Source organism: Microtus pennsylvanicus, chromosome 17 (assembly GCF_037038515.1).
Source record: "Microtus pennsylvanicus isolate mMicPen1 chromosome 17, mMicPen1.hap1, whole genome shotgun sequence".
Lineage (NCBI taxonomy): Eukaryota > Metazoa > Chordata > Mammalia > Rodentia > Cricetidae > Microtus > Microtus pennsylvanicus.
Genome location: NC_134595.1, coordinates 41,077,955 through 41,105,422, shown reverse-complemented (window position 1 = coordinate 41,105,422; position 27,468 = coordinate 41,077,955). Strand labels below are relative to the sequence as shown.

The following is a 27,468-nucleotide window of genomic DNA, read 5'->3' as shown; positions in this document are numbered from 1 at the left end:
CCTTGATGTTGAGCTGTGTGAACTAGCTGTCTATAAACTAGTCCAGTTTCTTCAAGCTACTTCCTCTCTCCTCCTCTTCTCTCTTCTTCTTTCCCTTCCCTCCTGCCTTGCCTCAAATTGGCTAGAACTGGTTTATTCTCCAAACATGAAATTAAACACCAAGAAAAAACAAGGATTCTGCAAGTCAATGCATCATTTCAGATGCTTTTCACTGCAGCAAATGGGAAATGAAGACCTCTACAAACTGCCTTAGGCAAGAAGGGACCCCGATTTGTTGTTCTCTCTTGAATGGTGAACCTAGAGGTAGGATAGCTCTGGATATGGCACAATTAACCAGTCAAGGATGTCAGTGGTGGCCCTGAGTCTTATGCCCATGTTTGGGCTGACTGTGCTGACATCTTCAAAGGCCCCGTGGATGTCGGTGGTGGCCCTGAGTTTTATGTCCATGTTTGGGCTGACAGTGCTGACATCTCCAACGGCCCCTGAATGCATCATCTAGCTGCCCGACCTTGATGGAGTTGTGTCACCATGCACACCCAGCAGCGGAGAGCAATTTCTCTGTGCACAGAACAGGTAATCATGAATAATATCCCGAAGGTGGTGCGAGGACACATTTAGGAGTCACACGTGACTCGTCATGGTGACTACTTGGATGGCAGAGGCGTGGGAGGGAAGGGCTAGGGTTTTGCCTATGTTTCTTTTATGGGTATATTGGTAATCGGGAGGTCCTTCCCCGAGACAAGGCCAGAGCTGGTTTGGCAAGGATGGTGCCATAGCTAAGCAGGTTTACCATCCTCTGTGTTTTATGTGGGTCTAGGAGTCTAACTAAGGCTTGTCAAGAAAACCTTGCCCTGGACAAAGGTGTTCAAAACTGACAAGAAAGAGGTTCTGCCGGGGAAGTCACTCTTCCCATATCTGTGCCAATGACCATTAATATGAATCAGTAGTCACCTCAAGGACACATTCATATGCCCTGAGCATTGCGGCTGTCTCCACCTCCTCTTCATCTTACAACTGATCCTGTTTAGGTGCGTGTCCACCCCACACCAGGTATGATCATCCTTGATCCATTCAGTGCCTCTCAACTTTGAATTAAAATAAACCAGGGAGCTGCTTGTACAGCTCAGGACCCATGCTCTAAGCAAGATGCATGTGTGCGTGTGCATGTGTGTATGTGTGTGCGTGTGTGTGTGTGTATTCATGTGTGTGTGAATGAGGGTTCACCTACAAATACCTTGTACACGTGTGAAGGTTACAGGACAACCTGGGTATCAGTCCTTGCTTTCCATCTTGTTTGAGACAGAGTCACTTGGTTTTTTTGCTACCTACACCAGGGTAGCTAGTCTGTGGGTTTCCAGGGAGTCTCTATCTCTCTCCTATCTCCCCATAGGAATTCTGGGATTGCTATATCAGGTTTTTCATGGGTTCTGGGTTCAAGGGTTTCCCAGGTCATCATTCTTGTGTGGCAAGCATTTTTACCCACCAACCCATCTTCCCAGCTCCCAAGTAAAACTTTTAATTTAATTTTACTATAGACACACATCATATAAATGTCACCATCTTCACCAATTTAAAGTGGGATCAAGTCTAACACTGTTGTGCAACCTTGCTTAGCATGCATATTCAGAACTTTTCTTAGAGAAAAATTGATCTTCTATGTTCAGGAAATAAATTCTATGCCCCCCTACCCAGTTCCAGGCAACAACTATAGTGGACGTTTGTGCCTCTTAAAACGGCTACTCGGAGTTCTCCAGGAAAGTGGAATTGTACGATATTTGCCCTTCTGTTACTCGCTTCTTTCACTTAACGCGATACCTCTGACGCTTAGGACTCAGCACGAATCAATAGCTCCCCGCTTATATAAAGCTGAACAATATCCCACTGTAGGTATAGACTACATTTTGTTTATCCATTCATTCACCCGTAGACACAGGCTGCTTCTACGTTCTCCCTTTTTCTTTTTCTATTGTGACGAATGCTGCTATGACTGTGGGCGTAGGTCCAGAGGTATTTTTAAGATTTCCATGGGATTATGGAGGGACCCAGGAAACCGCACGTCTCCGGAGGGATTATTGGCTGTCAATGGTTGCTGGTGGAGCAGAAGTCCGTTTCTTCAGTGGTGTAGCCATTGATAAGTTGTCCGGTAGAAGGAGATAACCTTCTACCCTGAGCTCTAATTAGATCCAGAGCGAAACACATAAAGAATACATGAAAATAAGTGGGGGACTTCTTGGGGACAAGCAGGGTTTCAGTTGGAGGGAGTGAGAGGAGGGATAGAGGTGAGAACAACTAGAATGTGTCATCCATGTGTGTGAAACTGTCAGAGAATAAAAAGGGGAAGGGTTCCTATAGGGTTGGAAGAAGCAGCAAGGGTGGGGACACTGTCAGTGTTGCTTCCTATAGATCGTTTCGAGGGGTCCTGGAAAGAGACCATAGTATCTTAGCTGGCTCCGTCCGGCTGTGCCTTGCTAATTATAGCATCTGTGCCAAGTTATCACCAGTGTGTATATCTGCCTCCTTCAGTAGACTCAGAGACCCAGGAGAGTGGGTGCCTTTGCTCCCCTCAATATCCCTAATCCCCTAGATCTTGTTCCCAGCATGCCGCCCGTCAGAACTGCTGCTGAAGAAAGAACTACAGTAACCTATAATTTTCCACCATCCCACTCTGCAAACTCTTCCCTTTGCTGCCAGGGTGTCATGACTCACGGTGCCCCGAGCTCAGCTCTAGTGCTGCAGCCTGACGCATTCTGGGCCTGAGCCAAGGTCTTCATGAGGCAGAAGAAAGCCAGTGGGTCCCAACAGCGGGAGAAGACCAGGGAAGAACAGGAGTTGTGTTGGTCCCTCACTCCATTCTCTTCTGGAGAGCTCCTTCCCAAAGAATGGCTGCAACCCATCCCTTGCATCTAAATGAGAGGCCCAATCAATCTTCCCGCAAATATCTGCTTCTCTGTCTCCAAAAGCCACTTAAAAAGAAAAGAGGGGGAAAAAAAAGTAACTGGGCTTCACTAAAATGGATTTGCGTGTTTTCTCTCTGTGCGTCTGGAGCGCTGCATTCCTGTGTTTTCTTTGGTTTTAATTTTAACCTGAGATCATTTTTTTTCCTTCAAAATGGAAACCTATGGAAATTAAAAAAGTAGCACCAGATAAAAGAAATGCCAAAACACCCAGGAGAGGCCTGCGTGGTACCACACTGAGGTCTAGGCAGGGATTTGCAGAGAACGTCTTTGTCATGTGGAGAAGCGGTGTGGCGAATTGAGAATGCTCGGCTCCCCTCCCCTCCATCTCAGAAGCCAGCAGATGCAGCGTGCACTGGGACGGAGGAGCAGGAAGGGAGTCTCGGAAGGTGGAAGAACACTGACTCTTAACTGCTTCGTTGGTATTTCTCACATCTGGGCTCCCTTTCACTCACACCGTAAACTGCTTGGGGGCTGGATTAGCGGGAACAGATGCCTTCATTTATTTATACCTTACTTTGTTTACTGAGGAAACTGCTGTCTTGATTTTAATTTTAAAGTACTGCATTAACACCATCTCCCATGGCCCAGGATGGCCTCTGACTTGCTATGGAACTGAAGACGACCCTGAACTCCTGACCCTTCTGCCTCTACCTTCCATGTTCTGGGACGGCAGTTGTGTACCGCCGTGCCTACGTTTATTCAGTACTGGTGATGGAAAGAAGGGCTTAGTGCATGCCAGGCAAGGATTTCACTGTTTGAGCCTCATCCCAGCTTCCTATGCATTTAGTTTTACACCTTCCCTGCCTCCCCTGATGCTTCCAGTTGCTTTCATGTGCCCCCCCCGACTTACATTCTCCCACGATGATCCATCCTTCCACTGTGACAAGATAACTCACTCCTGTCACCAGGGAGAAACTCAATTGGGCCTGGGAAGATGGCCTTCCTTGACCAGGCCTTTGGCTAATGTCATCTTGAAGTTTCACAAGATGAATACAGCAATCAAAGGCTCATTTCTTTTCAAAGGTGGCTTTCTTATACAGAGTGGAAAGGGAAATGGTGCCCCTGTAGCAAACCAAGGCTATGTTTGATGCTCTGCCAGTCTCTGGCTGGATGAGCATTGGGCCCTGAATACCCGAGGACCTGTTACCATACTAACTGTGGCAATCCTGGGGCAGGGGAATCTGTAACATGGTAGAAGGGTAGGTTGAACTCTAAAGGAACATGGAAACTCTCTGATTCCAACACCCTCTTTAACCTAGACTTGCATAAAAAGAGAGGAAGCTATGACTTTAACCTTTCTGACTAGCAGAGGACAATGGGGACCCTTGTCAACTCGCTGAGCACCTATGTGAGACCAATGAGAATTCTCTCGTATCCTTGAGCTTGGGTGCTTGCTCTGCACTGGTTGCTGTGCCTGTGGTAAACCAACCTGATAAGAAACTGCCTGACAAAAGACACTTAAGGTCATGCTCAACTTCCTTAGCTATCAGGGAAATGCAAATCAAGACAACTTTAAGATACCATCTTAACACCTGTCAGAATGGCTAAAATCAAAAACACCAATGATAGCCTTTGCTGGATAGGATGTGGAGTAACGGGTACACTCATCCATTGCTGGTGGGAATGCAAACTTGTGCAACCACTTTGGAAAGCAGTGTGGCGTTTCTCAGGAAATTCGGGATCAACCTACCTTTGGACCCAGCAATACCACTCTTGGGAATATACCCAAGAGATGCCCTATCATACAACAAAAGTATATGCTCAACTATGTTCATAGCAGCATTGTTTGTAATAGCCAGAACCTGGAAACAACCTAGATGCCCTTCAATGGAAGAATGGATGAAGAAAGTATGGAATATATACATATTAGAGTACTACTCAGCAGTAAAAAACAATGACTTCTTGAAGTTTGCATGCAAATGGACGGAAGTAGAAAACACTATCCTGAGTGAGGTAAGCCAGACCCAAAAAGAGGAACATGGGATGTACTCACTCATAATTGGTTTCTAACCATAAATAAAGGACTTTGAGCCTATAATTCGTGATCCTAGAGAAGCTAAATAAGAAGGTGAACCCAAAGAAAAACATATAGTCACCCTCCTGGATATTAGCCTTCATCAGGTGATGAAAGGAGACAGAGACAGAGTCCCGCATTGGAGCACGGGACTGAAACCCCAAGGTCCAAATCAGGAGCAGAAGGAGAGAGAGCACGAGCAAGGAACTCAGGACCGTGAGGGGTGCACCCACACACTGAGACAATGGGGATGTTCTATCGGGAACTCACCAAGGCCAGCTGGCCTGGGTCTGAAAAAGCATGGGATTAAACCGGACTTGCTGAACATAGTGGACAATGAGGACTACTGAGAACTCAAGAACAATGGCAATGGGCTTTTGATCCTACTGCACGTACTAGCTGTGTGGGAGCCTAGGCTGTTTGGATGCTCACCTTACTAGACCTGGAAGGAGGTGGGAGGTCCTTGGACTTCCCACAGGTCAGGGAACCCTGACTGCTCTTCGGGCTGACGAGGGAGGGGGAGTTCACTGGGGGAGGGAAATGGGAGGCGGTGGCGGGGAGGAGACAGAAATCTTTAATAAATAAATAAATAATAAAAAAAAGAAAAAAAAAGAAACTGCCTGAGTCATGGCTGCCCATGGACTGTCTCCAGTGTCTGAATCTAGCACCATACTATGGCTTGAATATGGAACATCCACCATCGGCTCATGTGCTTAAATACTTAGTCTCAGGCTAGAGCCGCTATTTTCCAAAGTTGTGCAGCCTCTTAGAAGATGTGGTTTGGGTTGCTAAAGAGAGAGCCGTAAGGGTTCATTTCTGAGCCTGCTTCTTGCCTAGCCTCTCTCTGACTCCTGCTATGTTGGGGTGGAGTGGGGTAGAGGGGTCCCATCCACACACCTCTGCCCCCATGAATCCCCTGTCTCCCCTGCTGAAGTGGAATATGCTCTTCCAAATCATGAGGCAAAAGAAATACTTCCTTCCTCCAGTTATTTCAGTAAGATAGTCTGTCTTACTAAAAGTGACAACTTCCAGTAACTAATATATTTTACCCAGGTGGCATTATTTTAATACGTTTTGTTTTGTTTCCAAACAGAACCTCATGTACCCCAGGCCTGCCTGGAACTCACTATGTATCTACGACTAACCTCAAGCTCCTGTCTCCATCACCCAAGTGCTGAGAATGTAGGTGTGTTCTGCCATGCCTGGCTTTGTCTTACTACTTCCTTTCCTAATCTGCTTTCCCTTCCCTTCCTTTCCTCCCCTTCCCTCTTTCTGAGACTTTCCATAATGGTTGATTGATTTTTGATTTTGCAGTACTAGGAACTAGTGAATGTGTGTTGTTGGCACAGCCAAGTCAGGGACCCCGATGCCTTAGACCCATGGAAACTGCAAAGTCTTCCTGCGATGTTGACAGTGTGTGTAGCGACAAGAAACTAAAGCTCCTCAACCCCAGCTAGTGAAACTGGTCCCTTCCAGAGACGCCCCACTGAGACTAATTCTTCCTCCTTGTGGGCACAGGATAAACGTGCTGAGCGTAGTAGGGGCCTCCATCAGGATGAGCACAGCTCACCTGATCCCAGCTTTCTCTAGGGTTGTCTGTCATTACAGAGTCTTTCATTTCTTCATCCCCCCATTGCCCCATCTAACAAGCCTGCAGGACACTGCAAGCTCCAGCACCCTTTTTACTTTTCACTCTGAGATAGCATTCCTCCGTTCCACAGACCTTGGGATCCTCCTGGCTCAGATTCCTGAGTAGCTTGGATTCTAGCTATACAACCCACGAGCTAAGCTTAAGTAAGCCGCTTAAGAACACACAGACACTCAGACCAAATGCAGTTCAGTCATGAGGCCTGTCACCACAGCCTTACCAGGACCGTGTGCATCCCTGTGTAGAGTCTGCTGAGACACACCAACGTTGAGAACACCACAGCCATTGTCAGGCCCAAAACAAAAGGGTACTGCAGAGGAAAAGAGAAAATAAGATTAGATCATGTTCAGATGAATGCTACTCTCTCTCTCTCTCTCTCTCTCTCTCTCTCTCTCTCTCTCTCTCTCTCTCTCTCCCTATGTGTTATCTATCTATCTATCTATCATCTATCTATCTATCTATCTATCTATCTATCTATCTATCATCTATCTATCTATCTATCTATCTATCTATCTATCTATCTATCTATCTATCTATTTCTATCTCTCTGTATGTCTTTTTACTATGGATTAAATTTAGAGCCAAGTAGGCATTCTACAACTAACCTTTGTTTATTTGATTTTTCAGCACAAGGTAGTCTCTAAATTACTAGTGGTCCAGCTTGAACCGGTGATTTTCTCTTGTGATGGCTCCTGAGTAGCCAAGACTCTGCCAGAATGAACTGATTTGATGTCATAGCAGTGAATGGGGCTTATTGTACATAATTGCTAGTCTAAACTTTGTTTTCCCTAGACCAGCAATCTAATCATCACATTTTAAAATCAGACCAGGTAAGAAAAAAATGCCTAGAAATACAGTTCTGGGGAAAGTTCCCCAGCCTATAAACATGTAAATAATACACAGAAGAACTGGGGCTGGCCCTTTTCATGGAAAACTTTTCTTATTTATTTATATTTATTTATTTATTTTACCATTTAGCAAATATATTGACTATCAGAATCTGAGTTATCACCTACATCCTGACGACCAACCCTATGGCTACACAGAGTGCTCCTTATACCTCAGGCTTCCTAAGGAGGGCAGCCCAGTGAGGTTCTGGTGGAGCCTGATGCCTACAAAGGACTTCCTCGGGGGACACAGAAAGTAGGACCCACAGGGAGTGGTATACCTCAGACACATTTATGGATACTACGTTGTCAATGGTACTTAGCCAAGTATACAGTGGTGTGCCATGTTCCCATCCAACCCAGCTTGCCCAGGTTTAGCAGAGAGATGAGTCATTGCGAATGGACTCAGGGAGTGGTTAGAGACAGCCACAGGCAAGTACAGGATTGGAAGCTTTCCCAGTTTTACTTCGTTTATCATCGCTCTTGATCTTATAAACAATAAAGGTCACCAACCCATTCCTGTTCTGGGGATGCAGAAAGTCTTGGAAACATCCTGGCAGGACCCAAACCACCTGCAACCAACTGGGGAAAGCCACCGAACATTTGGCACGTCACAGAGTCGGCCAGGTTGTTTTAAATCAGAGCCGGATACATCAACAACTTGACTAGGAAGTAAGATAGATGGCCGGCACTGTAGAGTCTGAGGACCCAGCAAAAAACTCCTCCTTTTGAGAAGCCCCAGAAATCATGGGCCGAAGAAGGGGCCCACAGATGTCACAGCATCCGTCCAGCAGCTGCTGAATTCGGCGTCAGTCAGCAGGTGGGCAGGAAGAATAGCTACAGGCGTCTGGCTAAGCCTGAGCCACAAAAGGAATGGATACAGTTAGAACCAGGACATGGGCATATAATATACTTGCTTTGACCAATAGCAGACTGTTCTGTAGCAGTAGGAACAGATACACCAGCATCTGCAGCAGACACAGCACTGATCTGCCCAGTCTAGGTCTTCACATGACCCTAGAATGTAGTAGGTTCCATATTAGTCCTGTTGTGTAACGGTGATGCCTGAGTCGATGGCCATGATGGTAAGTCATGGCCACACTGGGTTTTATTTTGTTTTATGAAGGCGTAAGTCACAAACAATGCCACACCAATTTGGGATTTTGATTAATAGGGTGATATTTATTTAAAGGGGAAAAAACTTACAGATCACTGTCCCAGGCAACAGCCCTCTACGCAATGCAACCAGGAGTCTAGTCGCCGGCGGAGCAGGAAGTGAAGAGAGAGAGGAGAGGGAAGTGGCTGCTTTTTTAAAGGGAGAGAGACCACGCCCCAATGGGCTGGTATCTCAGCGGCTATTGGCTGGAGGAGTGGGAGGACCTCCCGCAACAGTTTTATTTTAAATTTATTTATTTATTATTTATACAGTGTTCTGTCTGCATGCCAGAAGAGGGAACCAGATCAAATTATAGATGGTTGTGAGCCACCATGTGGTTGCTGGGAATTGAAGTCAGGACCTCTGGAAGAGCAGCCAGTGCTCTTAACCGCTGAGCCACCTTTCCAGCCCCCACACCGGATTTTAACACAGGATACTTTCCCGTTAGTCATGACATCTGAGTCTTACAACAGAAGCCAGAGAGACGAACACAAAGTCACACAGCCAGTGGCTCATTCAGAACCAGGAGCCATGATCTTCTGTTCTTTTCCAGGTAACACCGAGCCCAGTAACACTAGCTGAAAACATGCTCTTTTCAAAGAATATGTTTCTGAGACAAGATCTTACCAGATAGCCCAGGCTGGCCTTAAACATGATCCTCCTACCTCAGTTTCCTCAGTGTTGGGGTTATAAATGTTTGTACCCCCAACTGGCAGTTTCTCTTTAAAGATTTTTCATTGACTTAGTTTCAGATTTGCATCAGAAAGTATTTAAAGTGAATAGGTTTATGCATTCAGATATGAGTGTCAATGCACATATAAATAAGTAAATCCGCATTTAAAGTTATTTGGGAGTAAATAGGCCCAGGTAGCTGAGTGTATTTATCATGAAAAGCTAAGTAGGAAAGATATGACACCTCAGGCCTTAGGGTGACTACGACATCATATGAGCCAGAAGGAACATCTTAACTGGGTAGTTTGTCAGGCTTCTAGGCAAGATGGCGGCCTAGAGGCCATGTCAAAATGACCTCAGGTTTGTACAATGGAAACAAAGGGAACGGGAATATTTTGAAGCGAGTGTTCAAATTGTTATTGCTCTCTTTCTGGAGCCAGCTTCTCCTTCTAGTAGATTAGAATGGCATTCAATTTGGCAAACTGGAGTGTGTTTGATTGAAAGTGAGACCCCAGCCCTCTAACACCCCTATATCCAAGGAGTCAGGGATGAATGATTGGAAATGTCACTCCAGTCCCTGGCCCAGACTCCAAATCCCAGCCTACCAAGCACTGATCCCTCCCTGGGGAGGGTCAGGACCACTCCTCAGGCTATTTAGGCTCCTGCCAGAAAAAGGAACACGTGGTCTCCGGGGTTTGTGTGGGCTCCTCTTCCCGTCATGTTGTCTTGGTCCACCAGAGAGTGTTGCATTTATTAAACATGGGTATTTTAATTTGGTCTAATTTGGTTTAATTGGAGTTATTTGTGTTGGCGGAATGGCTTTTCTTAAGATTAAACCAAATAGAGTGTACTTTGGTTTCAATATAGAATACTTCTCCAAGTGAATGTTTGGTCATTGTAGTCTGGCACTATTTAATGTAAATTTCAGTGATGTAAAGTTTGAGAGGAGTGCCCCAATGGATGAAGGTCACTTATGCATGCTTTTAAAGATAGAATCTCTGTCTTCCCCATGCCTCCTGTCCATCAGGATGTGAAAACCCTCCATTGCCATACATTCCTGCCACTGTGATGGTCTGTGTTGATCTCTGCCCTAAACGACAGCACATTCGCAACAGATCTCTCTGTGCACTGAGAACACTCTGCCCACCGGGCTGGGCCTGGGTCTGCTGTGTCCTGCTGGGCAGTGGAGTATGTGTGAAATAGTTCTGGAGATGCCCGATATATGTGGGTCTTGGCGTGGCATTTTGATAAGTTACAACACAGTGTTAAACAAGTAGCTGGATACATTCCTAATGAGTATCCTTGTCTCATTGAGGAAATGGATCTATGTCCATTAGGTCAGGAAAAAGCCTGGAGGTAGAGCTGAGACCCGATCCAGTCCTGACTTCTAACCATGCTGTCTGAATGAAGAACCCTGGAATATGGAGCAGCTGGGCATATCTGGGGTAAAGATCAGGGTGGTCCACTGTTGCCCTTTAGCTATGAGACCACCAGATGCGATAAAATCTAAAACTCCCAACAGCTAGTGAGTATAATTTATGAAATTAAACTCTTAAGTTAAAGCGACATGTCTCCATAACAGAAAAAAAAACCCCTTCCTCGCAGCAATCAAGTAACTTTGAAAAGGTCTTACTATAATTATCATCTAAACAGATATTATATGGAATGCTTCTATTTTCAACATTTATTCATCTCCTGTCATTTATACGGTTCTGAAAAAAAAAGTCATCATTTCTAATAACTGGTCCCTAACCAGGGGCAGAGTCGTCCTTGGGAGGTAATTTGGGGTACCAACTCTCTTCTGCCCCAGGTCAGGAGAGTCTGGCAGAGGGATTTGGTGGGATCATCTTTGCCCTGGGGGATCATTTATGAGGATCATAAACCCTTTGTGTCTGTTGCAAATCTGTCTAAGCAACAGCTGAGGTAAACAGTTCGTGTGGAGATGACGGCAGGCAGCCCTCACCCTGCTCTCGTTCTGGGGCCCATACTCACTCAAAGGGATAATCTGATTTGGGCGCTAAATTAGACGGTTCCTCTATGAAGAAATTATCAACGTCCCTGTAGGTTCCAGACTCCCTCATTTTTACCTCCTAAATCTTACTGTCCCTCAAAGCAGCTATCTGAGACATTCTGAACTGCTCCCCGCTTGGCTTCCTCGTTCTACCATTAGAGGTGAGTGTTGGGGGACTATGAATGGGGCCCCAGCTTACCTGGTACCTGTCCATGCTAGAGATGAGGAGAGTGAAGGAAATGGCAGTGGCCGCCATGGCGTGGGTGGATGGCATCCCGTATTCTGCAACCACTCTTTTCTCAAGTTTCACGACGGGTGGGGATGACGGCCGGGGCCACTTCAGGATGTCCTTGGCAACCTGGCCAATGTACATCACCAACTGTAAAACCAAAGGTCTGAGATAAATATAACCCAATAAGGATAATAACTATACCTCTAAACATCTATTATCTGAAGTTTCCAGTCTGCTGCCTGGAGTCACCTTCTCTCTGCCCCAAACTCACTGGGGATATTTTGTAGGGCACTGGTGATCCAGATTCGGGTCTCCACACGTACAGCGAGCACTTTGTCAACCGTGTCCCCCCAGCAGCCTCTTAAGCTTATACCTAAAGAGCACGTTAGTAGCGTGTGTGTGTGTGTGTCAGGTGCTAACCTCAGCCAAGCAGTGAGTCTTCAGAATCCACGTTTTAAGGATTGGTCTGGACCAGAGTGACCCTGTACTCAAGTCAGACAACAACCGTGTGACCTTTAAATGCTCTCACTGCAACCGTCTTCTGAACAATCAGATGGTTTTCAGATGGAACCACAAAAGGAACTGTTCTCATAAAATATTTCGCTAAGTATTTTTTTTTCAAATGCTGTTGTCATTCCTGGTAGATGTAGGGAAATGCCAGACATAATTAAATTTCATTTAGAAAACTAAATGTTGAAACTGATAACAATGTCAAGTCAACCTAGAATTTGATCGAAGATTTTGTTTTTCCTCCATGAGGCCATTGAATGAAGAAATTTTCCTCATTGTTTTAGAACTTTTTTTTGTATTGGATATATTCATTTTGTATATGTAAGTGTTTTGCTTGCATGTATATGTCTGTACTATGTGCTTGACGATTGCAAAGTTCAGGAAAGGGCATCAGAGTCCCTAAAAGTAGAGTTACTGATGGTTGTGAGCTGCCCTGGGAGCTGGGAACAGAACCCAGGTCCTCCGCAGGAGCAGCAAGGGCACTACCTGCTGGACCATTTGTCCAGCCCTCACACAATCTTTGTTTTGAATTCTAAGCATAAGATAGAAACCAGGGTTTGCTGTTCATGCTCTCTAAAAGTGGATGAATGAGGCTGTTAACCACAGGCTCATTTGTTTTGTCAAAGAGCTTTATATGGCTATTCCATGATCTATGAAAGAGAGCGTAAGAGCAACATGGCTACCCAAGCCCAGTCTTTGCAATTCGACCCATTGTCTGAGGGTTGGTAGAGACTGTGCCACTGGAAGTGGGCCCATCTCTGCACCGCACCTCTCCTCTCCTCTCCTCTCCTCTCCTCTCCTCTCCTCTCCTCTCCTCTCCTCTCCTCTCCTCTCCTCTCCTCTCCTCTCCTCTCCTCCCCTCCCCTCCCCTCCCCTCCCCTCTCCTTCTCTCCTTTCTTCCTTTTCCTTTTCTATCCATTCTTTCCTTCATCCCCTTCTCCATTCCTCCTATCTGAGGTGTTCTGCCTGTCTCCCTCCATCCCTCCCCTTCTGGCCTTTGTCAGTGCAGGAGCTCAGGGCCTCCTTCTGACATAAGACTTTCCTACACAGGCCAGTGTGTCAATGGCTTTAGTCACGAACCTTCTTATCACAACTATGGCAATACTCTTACGAAGGACTATCTCAAAATTATTTGGATTAGCCAACTGATTGCCAGGAATTTCCACCTTCTGGTGCTTTCTTTCCACACTTCAAGTGGCAGATTAATCTGGAGCTGTATCCCCACAGGAGTGCCTGGGTTAATGCTCAGCAGAGGTCATGGTGTGTAGCAGGCCAAATCCTTAGGCTGTGAAGCCTCAGGGACAATCACTCTGAATTCCATCACTGTGATTTCCAATGGGCTTTGAAACAGCCTCTTAACCATCCCTTATTACCAAACTGCCTCCTGGAGACCCCTCTTTTCATGGTCCCACCTCCCTCCAGGGAACCTGTAAGACTACATCCAGCTTTTATCCGGGGAGATGGCAAACACTACCACGACCGAGAAATTCTCAGAAGCTTCTCGAATACACCACAGCTCTGCCCCTTCCTCACCACCAATGTAAACAAAATATCACAGGCATAAATGACAAATTCTACCTCCCTTAAAGCACTGGAAACGCTCACAGACTGGAAGCCTTAAAATCACAACTTCAAGAGAGATTGGATAACCCTCACTTGAACCAAATTTAATTCTCTTGAAGTTCCCAAGTCCCTTTGACTTCATTTCTATTTTCCTTTCTGTGTTCAAAGGAGGCTTAGGAGGACAATAATTCTTCACTTAAAAAAGGCATTCCCACACCTATACATTATTTCCAATTTAAAAAAAAAATCCAAATAAAAATGGCAACAGTCACAGCTTTCTTTAAGCAAGAGGAAACAGACCTACAATCTCCAAGACACACAGGAAGGGCTGACTCACAGAGTAGAGTTCAGTCTCAGCAACTGCTATGTATAACAATCTGCAGTCAGCGTGGCCTTGAGTAGGAAAAGACTGCACAGTCTCACCAAACACTTAAAAACAAACGAACAAGCGGAAACCTTAACAAAAAGTTATCCACAGAGCTCCTAAGGGTGCACACTCTAGCGGGTGTCCTGTCAGAAATTGATGGAACCATTGGCTGTGGGGTCTAGTAGAAAGGAGTCAGGTCATTGGTTGTGCTTTTCTCTTTCTCGTTGCTCTCCGGCCGTCACGAGGTGAGCACATTCCTCTACCAACATATACTGCCTCACCCATTACAAGGCCTAATCACCGGGGTTTATAGATTTCAAACTTCCCAAACTGTGAGCCAGGATAAATCTTCCCTCTGCGTAAGCTGCTTTTCTCTGGTCTTTTGTTACAGCAACACAGAGCTAACCCCAACAGTACACGCAGAAAGATGCTTGGGTCCGGAGACCCTAGGGCTGAGGATGAAGGGAAACAGCTTGATTAAGAGGAGTGAAGGGGAAAAGGTGTCGAGGTTGCAGGACAGGATGAGCAAAGGCTTGGGTAAGGGGCAGTGGGAGAGTGGTGGGAGTTACTAGGAGGTGGAACCACTGAGCTGAACAAATGAGGCGCACCAGCCTACATCCCCTGGAATGGCTAAGACAAACGGAACCAGACCCATCAGGCAGTGGCAGGCCTAAGACATTCTGGAGCTTGGCCTACGCACTGAGGAAATCCAAAAGCACAACCACTCTGGAAAAGTCCAGCAGTTTCCGAGGATGTTAAGCGTACTTTGATCATGTGATCCAGCCACACCACCCTAGGCATTTTCTCCTGACCAGTGAGACCATGTGTCACACGAAGGTTTGCATATGCATGTTCATTGCAGGTATTTTTTTTAAAATAGTAGTCCCAAGCTAGAAACGGCTCAGCTACCACCAGAAGGTGAGTAAAATGTGGTGTCATCATGCGACTGAATGCTAAGGAAAAGCAAAAACCTGTGCTGTTGACAGATAGAGACGAAGCTTAGAACAATGCTGCAGGATGGAGCACTAGACAATAACAATGGCACAAGCCAAATGCTATTTATATAAAATTCTTAAAAATAGACCTACATGCCTAACAGGTCCATCCCTTTGATACCAAGGGTACAGCTAGGGTCGGGATCTCAGGAATGGTTGGAGGGAGAGCAATTAAGAAGGTACTGCAGAATCCAGTACCATGCAGGCCAGCAGTGAAAAGAGATTTGAAAAATATTTTGTGTTGATTTTTCTTTTTCATAATGTAAGAGTACTGAGTAGGCTTGTAACCATCAGGAGAACGACAACGAGGGAGAAACCGTGGTGATAATACAGAAGAAAGGAACTGAAAGAATAGGACCCTAGAGCCTACCACGTATTGTGGAAGTGCTTTTCAGGAAGAGAAGAATTAGCCACTAGCTCTCAGCATCGGTGGATGCTCTCCAGGTTAGCTGTGACCACAGGTACTACAAGCATGGAGAGAGGAAAAAGCTGGGGAGACTAACTACTTTCGGATAAACAGGACTATACCACTTGGTGAAAACTGGTTTTAGGTGACCCTTGAGTTTCCACCAGGTAAAAAGACTATTGCAACACTCTAGTCTGAAGCCTCTGATAGACAAATGAATACTAAATATATTTCAAAACACAATTCGAACATGCACCAGTATTTCTAAGGTTGCTCCTGTGGGTATGAACTGAAGGAAGGATGGCTCCTGGCTTATTTGAGCTTTCTCAAGGTTTCTCACTTGGGGCAAATGCTGTTCGTTGGATCTGTGGCTTCTGCATGACACTTTTGTGCCCCAGGAATGGCACTTGGCACACTTGACATCTCCTAAACAGAAGAGCAGGTTCAGAGGCTCATCTACCCTATGAAGTATTTTCTTGTAGACATGCCTAAGCAATGACAGCATTTTATATGATTCAAGGCATACTAAGCTTAAAAGAACACATGTGTAGTTGGCTCTGTACCCTGTAGTTAGTATCTAAAAGGTGTTATTACGCTGTTTTGACAGCTAGACCCCAAAGACAAACATACTGTATGATTCTATTCATACAAATGTCCAGACCAGATAAGTGAGGAGACAGAAAGTGGGTTAGTGGTCACCTAGGACATGGAGGCCAGACGTCTGAAATCAGAAGTCAGCGGATCCATGCGCACTCTGAGGCTTGGGCAGGGTTCTTTCTTTGCCTCTTCCAGTTTCTGATGCCTGTGAGCACTTCTTGATGCGCTCATTACAATCCCTGAATCGGGGCTCTCATTTCTTACTCCTCTTCTGCCCCTCTGAGGATACCTGTTGGTCTGGCCCAACTGGAGGATCTAAGATGAACGTCTCAAGATCCTCCTCTTTCTCATGTCCATCAGAACCCTCCTCCCTAAAAGGTAATACTCCCATGTTCTGGGTTTAGGATTTGGACATGTGTTTTGGGAGACTCGTATTCAACCACTATATTCAGTAAGCTGTTGGTGGATTACTAAAAGAAAGACATTATATTGGTGGGAAATAATATGCAGAACAAAATAGACATGGTCCTTTTTCCCACAGAGCAAGTGAACTCATATGGCCAAAGGATGCCCAGCTTTACTGCATTTTATGGGTTTAATTCAAAGCATTATGCTTTACAAAAATAGAGTCCAGGGCTCTGGCTCCATGGTAGAGAGTTTACCAGTCATGTTCCACGGATTTGGTTCCCAGCACTGAAAAACACAAACGGAGGTGGTGTAGCTGACAGAACCGAGGAGGGAAATGTTGAGTCTGAGACTTCAAATGTTCAACATCACATGTCATTGATTGGACATTAAATCAGAAGTGATACGCAGTTATGTACATATTAGAGCGGCCAAAGTCCAATAACCTGACAATACCACATGCTGGCAAGGATATGGAGTGAAAGAAACACCCATTCCTCACTGGTGGGAAAGCAAAATAGTGAATGCACTTAGGGCGACAATTTAAAATTTTAATTTTACAAAGTTAAACATCCAAGTTTGGGAATCATACTTGGCCTTTATTCAAATGAGTAGGAAAATTTATATATGTATATAAAAACTTTACACACAAGTGTCTATAGAAGCTCTATTCATAGTAACCAAAACTTAGGAACAAATGAGATGTTTTATAGAATATATATGTATATATGTACGTACATACATACATATGTACATACATACATACATAGTGATACATTCCAAGAATGAAATATCTTTCAGCACTCGAGAGAAATGAGTGATCCAGCCCCGTAAGGCATGGAGCAACCTTAGATCCACATTACTAAGTAAAAGAAGCTAGTCTAAAGAGGCCACACACATGTGGTTCTAACTATATTACATTCAGGAAAGAGCCAGACTGTGAAGACCGTAGAAAGATCCGTGGTTGCTGGGGGTAGAGAGATGGAAAGACGAGCGGGCAGAGCAGAGTCTTGTATGGCAGTGAGCCCGTTCTGTTGGATACTCTTATGATAAATGCGTGCCACTGTCGACTGGTCACAGCCCAAGGAATACAAACCAACAGGAGTGACACTTACTGTCAACTGTTAACTTTGGGTGACGGCGTGGGGTGTTCTCAGTGGGATCAGAGGGCATAGGACAACGTCGCAATTTTTGCCCAGTTTTATTGTCCACTTAAAACTGACCTAAAAAATTAAAGTCTATTTAAAATCAGAAGACAGCGATTTCTTCACTTATGTCCCAGTTAAAGAGTCTAATGATTAACCCCACAGGGCTCACCATGCAGAAAGGGCGTCTCTCTGCATTGTTGGAGGCCCTCCTTCCTAAAGGGATCCAATTAACTGCCACCATTTATCCTGTTCCTTTGGGATGTGGCCCTAAAGGCCTGGCCACAAAGGCAAAAATCCAGGAGGCGGCAACACAGGAAGCAATTTCCAATCACTAATGGCTTCGGCAACCTAGCTAGGTCAGGTTTCATGCTGCTTTGAGATGAGCAGGGGTTTTATAGAGTTAGATGGCAGGTATTAACCTTTTTCTTCTATTTTCTATTTATTTATTTATGTTTGCTTGCTTACTATCTCTGTTTTGGGTATGTAGTGTATGCAGTGGGTGGGGGTATGTGTGTACGCGTGGAAGCCAGAGGTCAATGCTGGTGTTTTCCTCAGTCCCTCTCATTTTATTGTTCAAGGCAGGATCACTCCCTAAATCTGCAGCTCACACTTCCCTCTGCACTGGCTATCTGGCCCCCAGGATCTTCCTATCTCTCTTCAGATCCAGCACTGGGGTCCGAGGCAGGCACCACACCCAGCTCTTATGCAGGTGCCAAGGACTGAGCTCAGGTCCCTGGGCAAGCGTGACAAGCGTTGTGTTACTGTGCGCAGGCTGGGCCCCGCTCTGTTAGCCCACACCTGGCGAAAGACAGGCTTTTCGGGATGTCCCTTGCCCCGAGAGACCAGTTTGCAATCAGCCTTTGGTTTCAGTTTTAAGGGTAGATGGTGACTGTATGCCTGGATACACCTGCAAACACCGCCATCTGCCCGGCACCAACCATGTGGCACAGATGGATAGATGATTATTTCCTGGGAGATAGTGGGGAAGCACATGGACATATTAAAACCACATCACAGGAGCCTTGCCCAAGAACGTATTGGACACACAAGACTGAACAAAGGGTATAACTCCCTTACTTGATCCTATAGACAGGTGAGCATCCACCCCTGTGATGGTAACAGTCCCACCAGCCTGTCATCGGACACAAAGGACCAACAGGTAAAGGACTCCCAACACTCCCAGAGGTCACAGCTCAGCTCGGTTTCTGGTCTACTCAACTGCTGCTCCGTTTGCCTGCCCGGACCTGCTGTCCATCCGTCTTCCCGTTCTTCCTTGGGACCGGGAGCTGCCTGCCACCTCACTGATTGCCTCGACCCTGCATTCTCAATCCACAGCAGTCTGACGTCCAGAGGCAGCTGCTCTCCAGCGGCTGGGTTGGGGTCCTTCCCTTGTCAGCACAGGCTCCATCTACGTTCCTATCGCATTGCTTCTGGAATCACTTGGAACTTTTGCAGTCTCTAACTTTTGGCACATGTTCTGTAACTCAGATATGTGTGCATGCATATGCGTGTGTGTGTGTGTACATATGCATGTACATGTGTGTTTACCATATGGTGTGGTATGAGAGTTGATTTTAGTAATTAAAATTGGAATAAAGGAACCTGTGTTCACCTTTGCTGGATTACCAGGGAAAGTGGGATTATCAGGCAAATTGCTGCCTTTAAACTACTGACATTATGGAAGGACACACATGACATTTATCTTTTTTTCCTAGTATAGCACACTCATGACTATCCTCCCACTGAGCCTGCTCCTCTCCCCAGCCCTCAACCTATGTAGTTACTTCACTTAGCCTGCAACACGATCGAAGCACAGGTGGACAGATGTGGTGCTCGGACCAATGGCAGCCCACTAGACCAACTCTCTCAGTGTGAACCTCGTCCTCACACCGTAAAAAAAGCATCCAACGTACACTTGTCCTAGAAGGTTGAGCTTATAAGGAGCTGGGAGAGAAGCTGACTCTCTTTCTCCTAGCGTGCCAGCCTTCTCTTTATTAGCACCCCAAAGGACAACTCTACCACGTCAAACACATCCTCCCTTGGTGTGACTTGATTTTTCATTGAAGTGTGAATAAAGCAGAAATTGTTTAGAAAGCAGAGGATTCCTGAAACTGCTATGTTATGAGCAAAGCAGCTGCACAGCTCTCTGAAGGCAGAGCTACTCATTCGCATCTTTCCTGCTGTCCCAGCCTGTCCTTCCCACAGAGGACTCCAAGCCCCATGTGTGGGTGAAGTCAAAGCAGCTGCAGGGTTGGAGGGAGAACCCAGAGGCCTTTCCAAATGACACCTGCACACACACACACACACCTGCACACACACACACACACACACACGCGCGCGCACACACACACGCACACACACACACATGCACACACACACACGCACACACACACACATGCATGCACATACACACACACATACACACACACGTGCATGCACACACACACGCACACACACGCATGCACACGCACACACACACACGCACATGCACACACACACACGCACATGCATGCACACACGCACGCACACGCACACACATGTATGCACACACACACAGACATCTTGACAAACCCTAACATATTTCTTCTTTCTGGCTATGCCCTGCACCTCCTTTATCACGGGGGCATCACAGCCAAGGATTCCCGGTTAAACAGCAGGGCTAGCAGCTGTCCTCACATCAAGACTTCACCATATCACTCATCAATTGTTGGCGACCAGAGGACAGGGAGAGTTAGCCTAGAAGCACAGTTTTCCCATTCGTTTATACCTATTGTGTTTCTCAGTGTGTAGGTGTATGTGTGTACGTGTGCATGCAGGCACGTGTGCGCAAGAATGTGTGCATGTGCCCATAGAGGCAAGATATCAATGACTCTCTTCTCCATTGCTCTCCATCCTGGTTCTGATCGGTCTCTTAATTGTTATTTGGCAAGACTAGCTGGCTAGCAAGCTCAGGGATTCACCTTTCTCCACATCCTTAAGCTAGAATGATGACAGGCATGTGCTGCCATGCCCATGTGCTTATGTGAATGCCAGCATCTGAGTTCAGGTCCTTGGGCTTCAACAGGAAGCACTTCTGTCCAATGAATCACCTCACTGGTCCCTCTCTCCCACTTCTTTTTGTGGGAGTGGTGTGTGTGACAGGGTCTCTTATATAGTTCCCTGCCCAGGAACTCACTATGTAGACCAGGCTAGCCTCAAACTCAGAGATATCTTTCTGCTTCTGCTTCCCGAGTGGTATGCACCACCACAAAGGGCTCTGTTTCATTTCTTAATGCATCAGAATCAGGCTCATTACTAACATAGATCACGAGTCGGTGATCAGTCAGTCCTAGGAGTCATGCAACACATATAAAAGCAAAACCACATGGAAGCACACCCCTTTCAAAGGAGCAAACATCAAGCACCAGCAAAATCCTGAAGACCATAAATATGCATGTTAGGACACTGGCTAAATAAATCATGCACATTTAAACATAATTACAGCTAAATGAGAAAACCAAGATGCTGTGAGAAGATACTTAGCTTCTGTTTGCATATTTTAAGATGATTTACATATAAATGTATGTAGACATGGGGGGAAATGGATGATAAATCTGAAGGGGCTTAGATGGAGTTCTGGGATGGCATAGAGGCATGTTTTGCATGGTGTATCTTGTGGGTTATTAGGGATTTTAGTGCACATAATAATTCCTGCCTTCCCCAAGCAGCCAAGTTCATTCTTGGTCATCAAGGAGTAAGAACGGCATAATGATTAGCTGTCTGGTGTTGTCAAGCCTGACTTGACAGACTTTTAAGTGGCCTATGTACAGATCTCAGATGGAGTTCTTGTGGGCCTCCTACCAATCTTGCTGAGGAGGTTTTTCTCATGAGTTCCAAGTTCACTCAACTCAAGTCTTTCTCAAAATGCAGTTGTTCATAAAACCTCTTCCTAGATTCTTCCCCAGCCATGAGACTCATGTTGATGTTCCTTTATCATTGTTCTTTAAATTGGTGGACCAGTTAGTGAAACATTTATGAAACCGTGGTCTTTTATGCGTGTGCGAGTGCATCCTCGTGCATGTGTGAGTTGTCCATGTAAGCTTGTAGAGACCAGATATCAAAGTCCTGTGTCTTTTTCTATCTCAGTCTTTCAAGACACAGCCTCTCACTAAACTTGAAACTTGAGGCCAGCAAGCTCCCGGGGTCTACCTTATCCTCCAGGGTTGGGGTTATCATCATATTACCCCATGCTTGGCTTTACATGGATGCTGGGGATCTAAGCTCATACCCTCACACTTGTTCAGCAAGCACTCACCTGGTTAGCTATCTCCCCAGACCACTGTTAGTTCATATATGCAATGTGATCAATCAAAGATGTATATATTTAAACTAAAAATAGTGAAATATCTTGCAGACTAAGCATTTGGGAATCACAGTTGTATGTTTACAATTATACAGTTACCTATGACAATAGGTAACTTATCTTTACATGTGATCGTGTCTGGTGTACAGATATTTTACCTCTCAACCCCTACAGCAAGCCCAGGAAATGAACGGATAAATGCAAGCAAGCAGGAAATGTGCGTACATTGCACACTAGCCAAGTTCTTGTTCTCTGAAATCTGATGCTCAGGAGATGGAGAGGATCTTTTAATTTTTTTGTTATTAAAACTCATACAATTAGATGGGCAACTGAGGCAAAAGGGTTATGTCTGAGGCCAGCCTCACACACAATGAGATAGGACTTCAAAAGCCAAACATTCATGCTAGCTGCTATCTGACGTTCAGAATCCACATAGAATCCAATGGGACCCAGGGAAACTTCTGTTTCATTGTGAAGACAGAGAAAATATTTGTCTTTAAGAAGATGGTCATAAAAATAGATGCCCCCTTCCAACACAAGCGCCAACGTCTCAACTCCTTCGCAAAATAAGCAAACAACTCTGTAGGCTAAATTACTGGAGGTTTTGTAAGATGGCTCAGATTTTCTGGGGATTGGGGCAGAAGTAGTCGGGAAAAGCATGAATATCATCAAATGGGGTTCCAGATCAGTGTATCTTAGAACAGGTCTAGCTCCCAAGGTTGTCCAGTCTTGAATTATCTCGAGACAAGGGGAGATGCACTGGATTTCCCTCCACTGTGCTTTTGCATGTCCTGGTCAGGAGGGAGGCCCACTCAGTCTTGAGATTCCATCAACAAGAGCCTGACTTTGGGCTAAAGACATTGACAGAGAGCCCTGGTATTCTGGCCAGCCATCAACGGTCCTTGTACACTTGATCAGATATGTCTTTTAAGCTCGCCTTCTATAAAGATATATATATTTTTAAGTTATTAGACCGAGGGATCTAACATCAATGGCACCCATCCCTGCTCTGAATTACATCCAGAGTTCTGGGGGCGGGGTGGGCTTTCTTTTCCCACGAGCAGCTAGCGGCCCTGCTCTGAAAGAAGTCTCGACTGACGGTGCTAGCTCGTGCAATTCCTGCTACAACCAACAGGATTAAACTATTTCCCACAAGGAAAGAGTGCTGGAGAAGCCTGTCTTCTCAGGGGCCTGTTAGAGAAAAGACTTCCATTTTAACAATGAGCCAAACAGCAAAGACAATAGGTGATGGTCTTGAAGCTCTCAGGTCTATGTAGACTTTGTCCAGAAAGCGGATGTTGCCAGCAATGTCTGCTCATGTTAAAACAGTCGTATACGTGTGGGGGAAAAGTCGGCCCATGATGAGGTGCTCAGCCGTCAGCAGCCCACAGACAAACTGAATTACCAGCTAGACACAGAGCGGAAATGGAGAGCGAAGGGAACATATGAGGATTAAAAACTCAATATGAAGCCTAACAAGGTTATGGGATGCATAATTGCAGGAAGTAGGGAAGAAAATTCACTTACAGTGACGCAGTTTCGGGGAGGGCCCTCTGGATGTGAGTCTACTCGGGCAATCTAGGGGCACAGCCAATTGGACTCCTCCAGTGATTTACCCAACATCTATTTCCATTCTCTGCTTGAGGTCATGGGCTATGTCACCAACACCGGGAAAAACCACTGTCCGCATGATTCACGCTCAAATTAGGAGTGACTGTCAACTACGCACAGCAAAACTGTCTTAAAATTTAGACACTGGGTACATGATTTTTCGAAGACAGGGTCTCATTTATGTAGCTCTGTCTAACCTGAAACTCGCCATACAGTCTCTGCCACCTGAGTGCTAGAATTATAGGTGTGTGTGGTTTTCTTCGACACCCTCAAATCAACAGCACAGCTACCAAACGCCATCTGGTCTTCACAGCCTTCCCTGCTCGGTTCCATTTCACTTCTCTTCCTCCCAAGGTAAAAACAGCAGCCTTCAGTTAGATGCTAGGATTCACAGTTCTCACCCCTCACCACCCTACTTCTCCAGCTAGCAACTTGCACCTCATAGGTTCCTGGTCCCTGACCTAGCTTCTCTCTGGAGAACTGACTCAACCTTGTGACTCTCTTCCATGAACTCTGGAGTTCAAGCGGACGCTCTCATATCTCAGGGATGAACACCTCTCAGGCAGATTAACTGAAAGACTAGTTCCCTTGATGCTGAGGTTTCATGCTGTCTGCCTGGCAACATCTTTTTGCCAGAAAAAAAAAAAGACATTAAGCTGCAGAGCTCAGCCCTAAACAACATAGCTTGCCACCCCTTGAACCAAGAGAGTCTAAAACCAAGATGACAGTGAATCTGAAAAATTCTTTAGCCCAGATTCCCTGAAAACCACATTTTCCATTCCTTTTGGCTGCAGAGATGTTTGCTCAGAAAGCTGTCTTACCCGCCTCGTTTTCTCCCCCTCTCTGGCTGCACCCCCTTTTTGGTCTTTGTGATAAGGATTCCCAGAGCAGAGAAGAAAGCCCTTCTCCCACGGGGTGAGATGACTTCCCTCCTGGAGAGCCAGTCTTTAAGAAGGAAGGGACAAAGGTCTGGGAGCTCTCCAGCTTGACGCCTGCTCACTGCAGGGAGCGAAGGAGGAGGTTGGGACAGCAGAGGCAAAGCCAGGGGGAGAGCCAGGATGCTCTGAGCCCCTTCTTGGCCAGTGAGTGATTAACTCTAGTTATTGAAAGGTTATTGGCAGGCTGTTGGTCACACCACCCACATCTCCCAAACAGGGCTATAGCTAGGGCAGTAACCTCCCCATGACCCTTTTTAATGAGAAAGGTTTGACTGGAGCCTGCCAGAATGTGCCTTTGGGGCACACGGCCATATTCTTCCCCTCCTGTCTCCACATTCCACTAGAAAACCGAGGTTCGTGCAATGCTGACAATGAAAGGGACTGAACAGACCCATTGTGGGATGCAATACCTTAGCAGACCTGAATTACAGCACGTGTTTTATTTTAAACACCAGTAACACCCACGGGAAGATGCCTGACACTTTCTGAAATCAAGCTCTCCGGCAAGGTTTGCCTGGCAGTCTGTTTAGACTGGGAAGATTGGCTTCCCAGTGAACAAAAGTCAGTGTGGAAGGATATTCAGGAATTTCAAACGTTCTAGAAGAGCTTAAACAGTTTGAGTGTGACAGAGAAACTGTAAGTCAAGGCTGTACCCAAACGACATCTCTTAGGAGAGGCCACCTTATTTTAGCACCGCGCACCCCTTCCCTTTTCCACGCATCTTCCTCCTTATCCTATGGTTCTTTCGTTTTTCTTCATAGAACTTAGCCCTGCTCACACTTAGGCTCTATGCTATGAGTTTTTTTAATATTTTCCTTGCAGCTTCTGAGACTGAACCCAGGGCCTCACAGGAACTTAGGGATGGCTCTACCACTGAGCTACAATATCACCCCTCTATTTTTATTTGTCTCTATCGGGGTCTCACAGGCCTCCAACTGGTCTCAGATTCTCTATGAAGCCAGGGATGACCTTGAGCTTCTGACCTTCCTTCCTCTACCTTGAAAGCACTGGAATTACAGGTGTATATACCCCCATGTTGGCCTACTATACATTTCTTTTATTACCTTCATTCCCACACTGAGTGGACGCTCTGCCTTGTTTTTTGTCAAAGTCTCAAACAGTACCCGGCTCTCCATAGTCACCCGAATACTTTTGTTTGGTAAATACAAGTTGGATTTTCATTGAATGAAATAACAATGCCTCTAGAGATTCAGTAACTTCTACATGCTTTGACATTGAGGTTATTAGCATCATAGTCTGGGGCAGAGAATACCTCTTCTTGTCTCATTTCACGTAGTTGAGAAGTGAGGTACCCGTTGAGGGAAGTAACAAGCAAGATCTCAAGGATGTCAGTAGCAGAACCAAATCTGAGTAGCTGCAAGTAGCTCACTCCATGTTGTCTAGGGAGACAGAAGAAGTCCTCTGGGAAGCATATCAGGAGCATTTGAGATCCTGGAAGCTTCCAGAAGCAATGTCTGCCTCTGCCCCGTAATTATCGTCCTTCAGCATTCCTCCATGCAGTGAGCTCTTTCTTGTTCCAGGCCTTTCTTGTGCTAGGACGCCCTCCCCTCTCAATGCCCACAGAGCCGAGTGCTTCTTATCTATCAAGGCTTCAGTTTAAAAGGCTTGTATAAAGTGCCCGGTTTTCTAGAGTGGGGGAGGGGCCCTGGCCATGTCCCGAACACGACTCCAAGGAACTTCCATTGCTTTGTGACTTTTCACTGTCTGGTTTTGCCTATAAGGGGTCCCAGCAGAGCATGACGGAACCTGTTTTTGTTTGTTTGTTTGTTTGTTTGTTTTTCTGTGACTAATTCCCATCACCAAGTATAGTGCTCAGCACAGGGTGAGCCTCTGTGCAATGTTTAATAGATGAATAATTTTTAATAAGCTGTGGCTCATCAATAATTTGGCAGAGAGCTGATGCCTTTTAAAAAAACAATTAACACCAAGTCTCTGATGTCAAGATTTTATAGCACTTCAAACATATATAGAATTACTCTAGGCTGACTATTTGTATTCAAAATGCTGGGGACAATAAATGTTTCAGACTTGAGATGCTTTTCACTTTTGTAAACATGCACACACACACACACACACACACACACACACACACACACACACACAGAGGTCTCTTGGGGATGGGACCCAAATGTTTCAAACTGCACAAAACATTTTATGCAACTTTTATTTTAGGCAGGATCTTAGTATGTAGTCCACATCAGCCTCTTTAATTGTCTTTGTAGAAATAACCTTTATTTATTTTTCCCAGGACTTAACTGCCAGGTGTCAGGTTCAAGCGAGGGTGATGAACCACCAGGCAGGATGCAGATGCAGGGGTCAGTGGCATTTGTAGAGATGATGCTTCTGCTGGGCCTGGGGCAGCAGGCAGGAGAAGGGGAGAGGATAGAATGCAGGGCACACCAACACAGAAGCATGGAGAAGAATATGCAACGTGAGGGTTAGGGACCAGGCTGCTTTAGTGGCTTGAGGGCATCATCAGCGGCTCTGTGATTCCACAAGCAGAGCGGACAGTTTGGGAAAGGCTAAAGGTTCTGACTTAGGATGAAGTTCAACTGTAAAATGGCTCAGTGGTCATTTTAAAGTGCCAGGCCATTCAAATGGTTTACAACTTCATCCTTCGCATTTGGAATAGATCCTATGGGGAAGATGGACTTCAAGTGCCAAGAGTGTCTGGAGGGAACCCTTGATGGGACCGGGAATGACTCAGTGGTAGGTTAGCCTAGCACAGGCGATGTCCTGCATCTGTTCCCCAGCATGGGAGGACGATAGCAAAGATGAAAGGTGATCCTGGCCTGAGCTGAAGGAATGTTTCTACAATTCTCCAGAATATAACATTGCTATTGTATAGTGCAGAATAAATCCTTATTAGATGAAAAAAAGTACAACCCTGGTTTCTTAGAAAATGGCATGCTAGCCACCATTGTAGAAAACATCAGCTTGATACCGGAAGACAAAGGGTCACAGGCCAGCCAGTGAGACAATAGCTCA

General features: G+C 45.7%; 1 protein-coding gene across 3 annotated transcripts in view; it reads right to left on the bottom strand.

Moving 5' to 3' along the window:
* Sgpp2 (sphingosine-1-phosphate phosphatase 2) overlaps positions 1 to 27,468 on the bottom strand; it is a 109,335-nt gene that overhangs the window by 17,398 nt on the left and 64,469 nt on the right. For 2 of the 3 annotated variants that reach the window (XM_075951953.1, XM_075951952.1), the window contains 2 exons: positions 11,545 to 11,724; positions 6,840 to 6,929 (listed from right to left, as the gene is read on the bottom strand). In XM_075951953.1, the coding sequence (XP_075808068.1) occupies positions 6,840 to 6,929; positions 11,545 to 11,724 (270 nt within the window). Of the gene's footprint in view, positions 1 to 6,839; positions 6,930 to 11,544; positions 11,741 to 27,468 lie in introns of all 3 variants that reach the window. The other variant, XM_075951954.1, reaches the window with a different exon arrangement.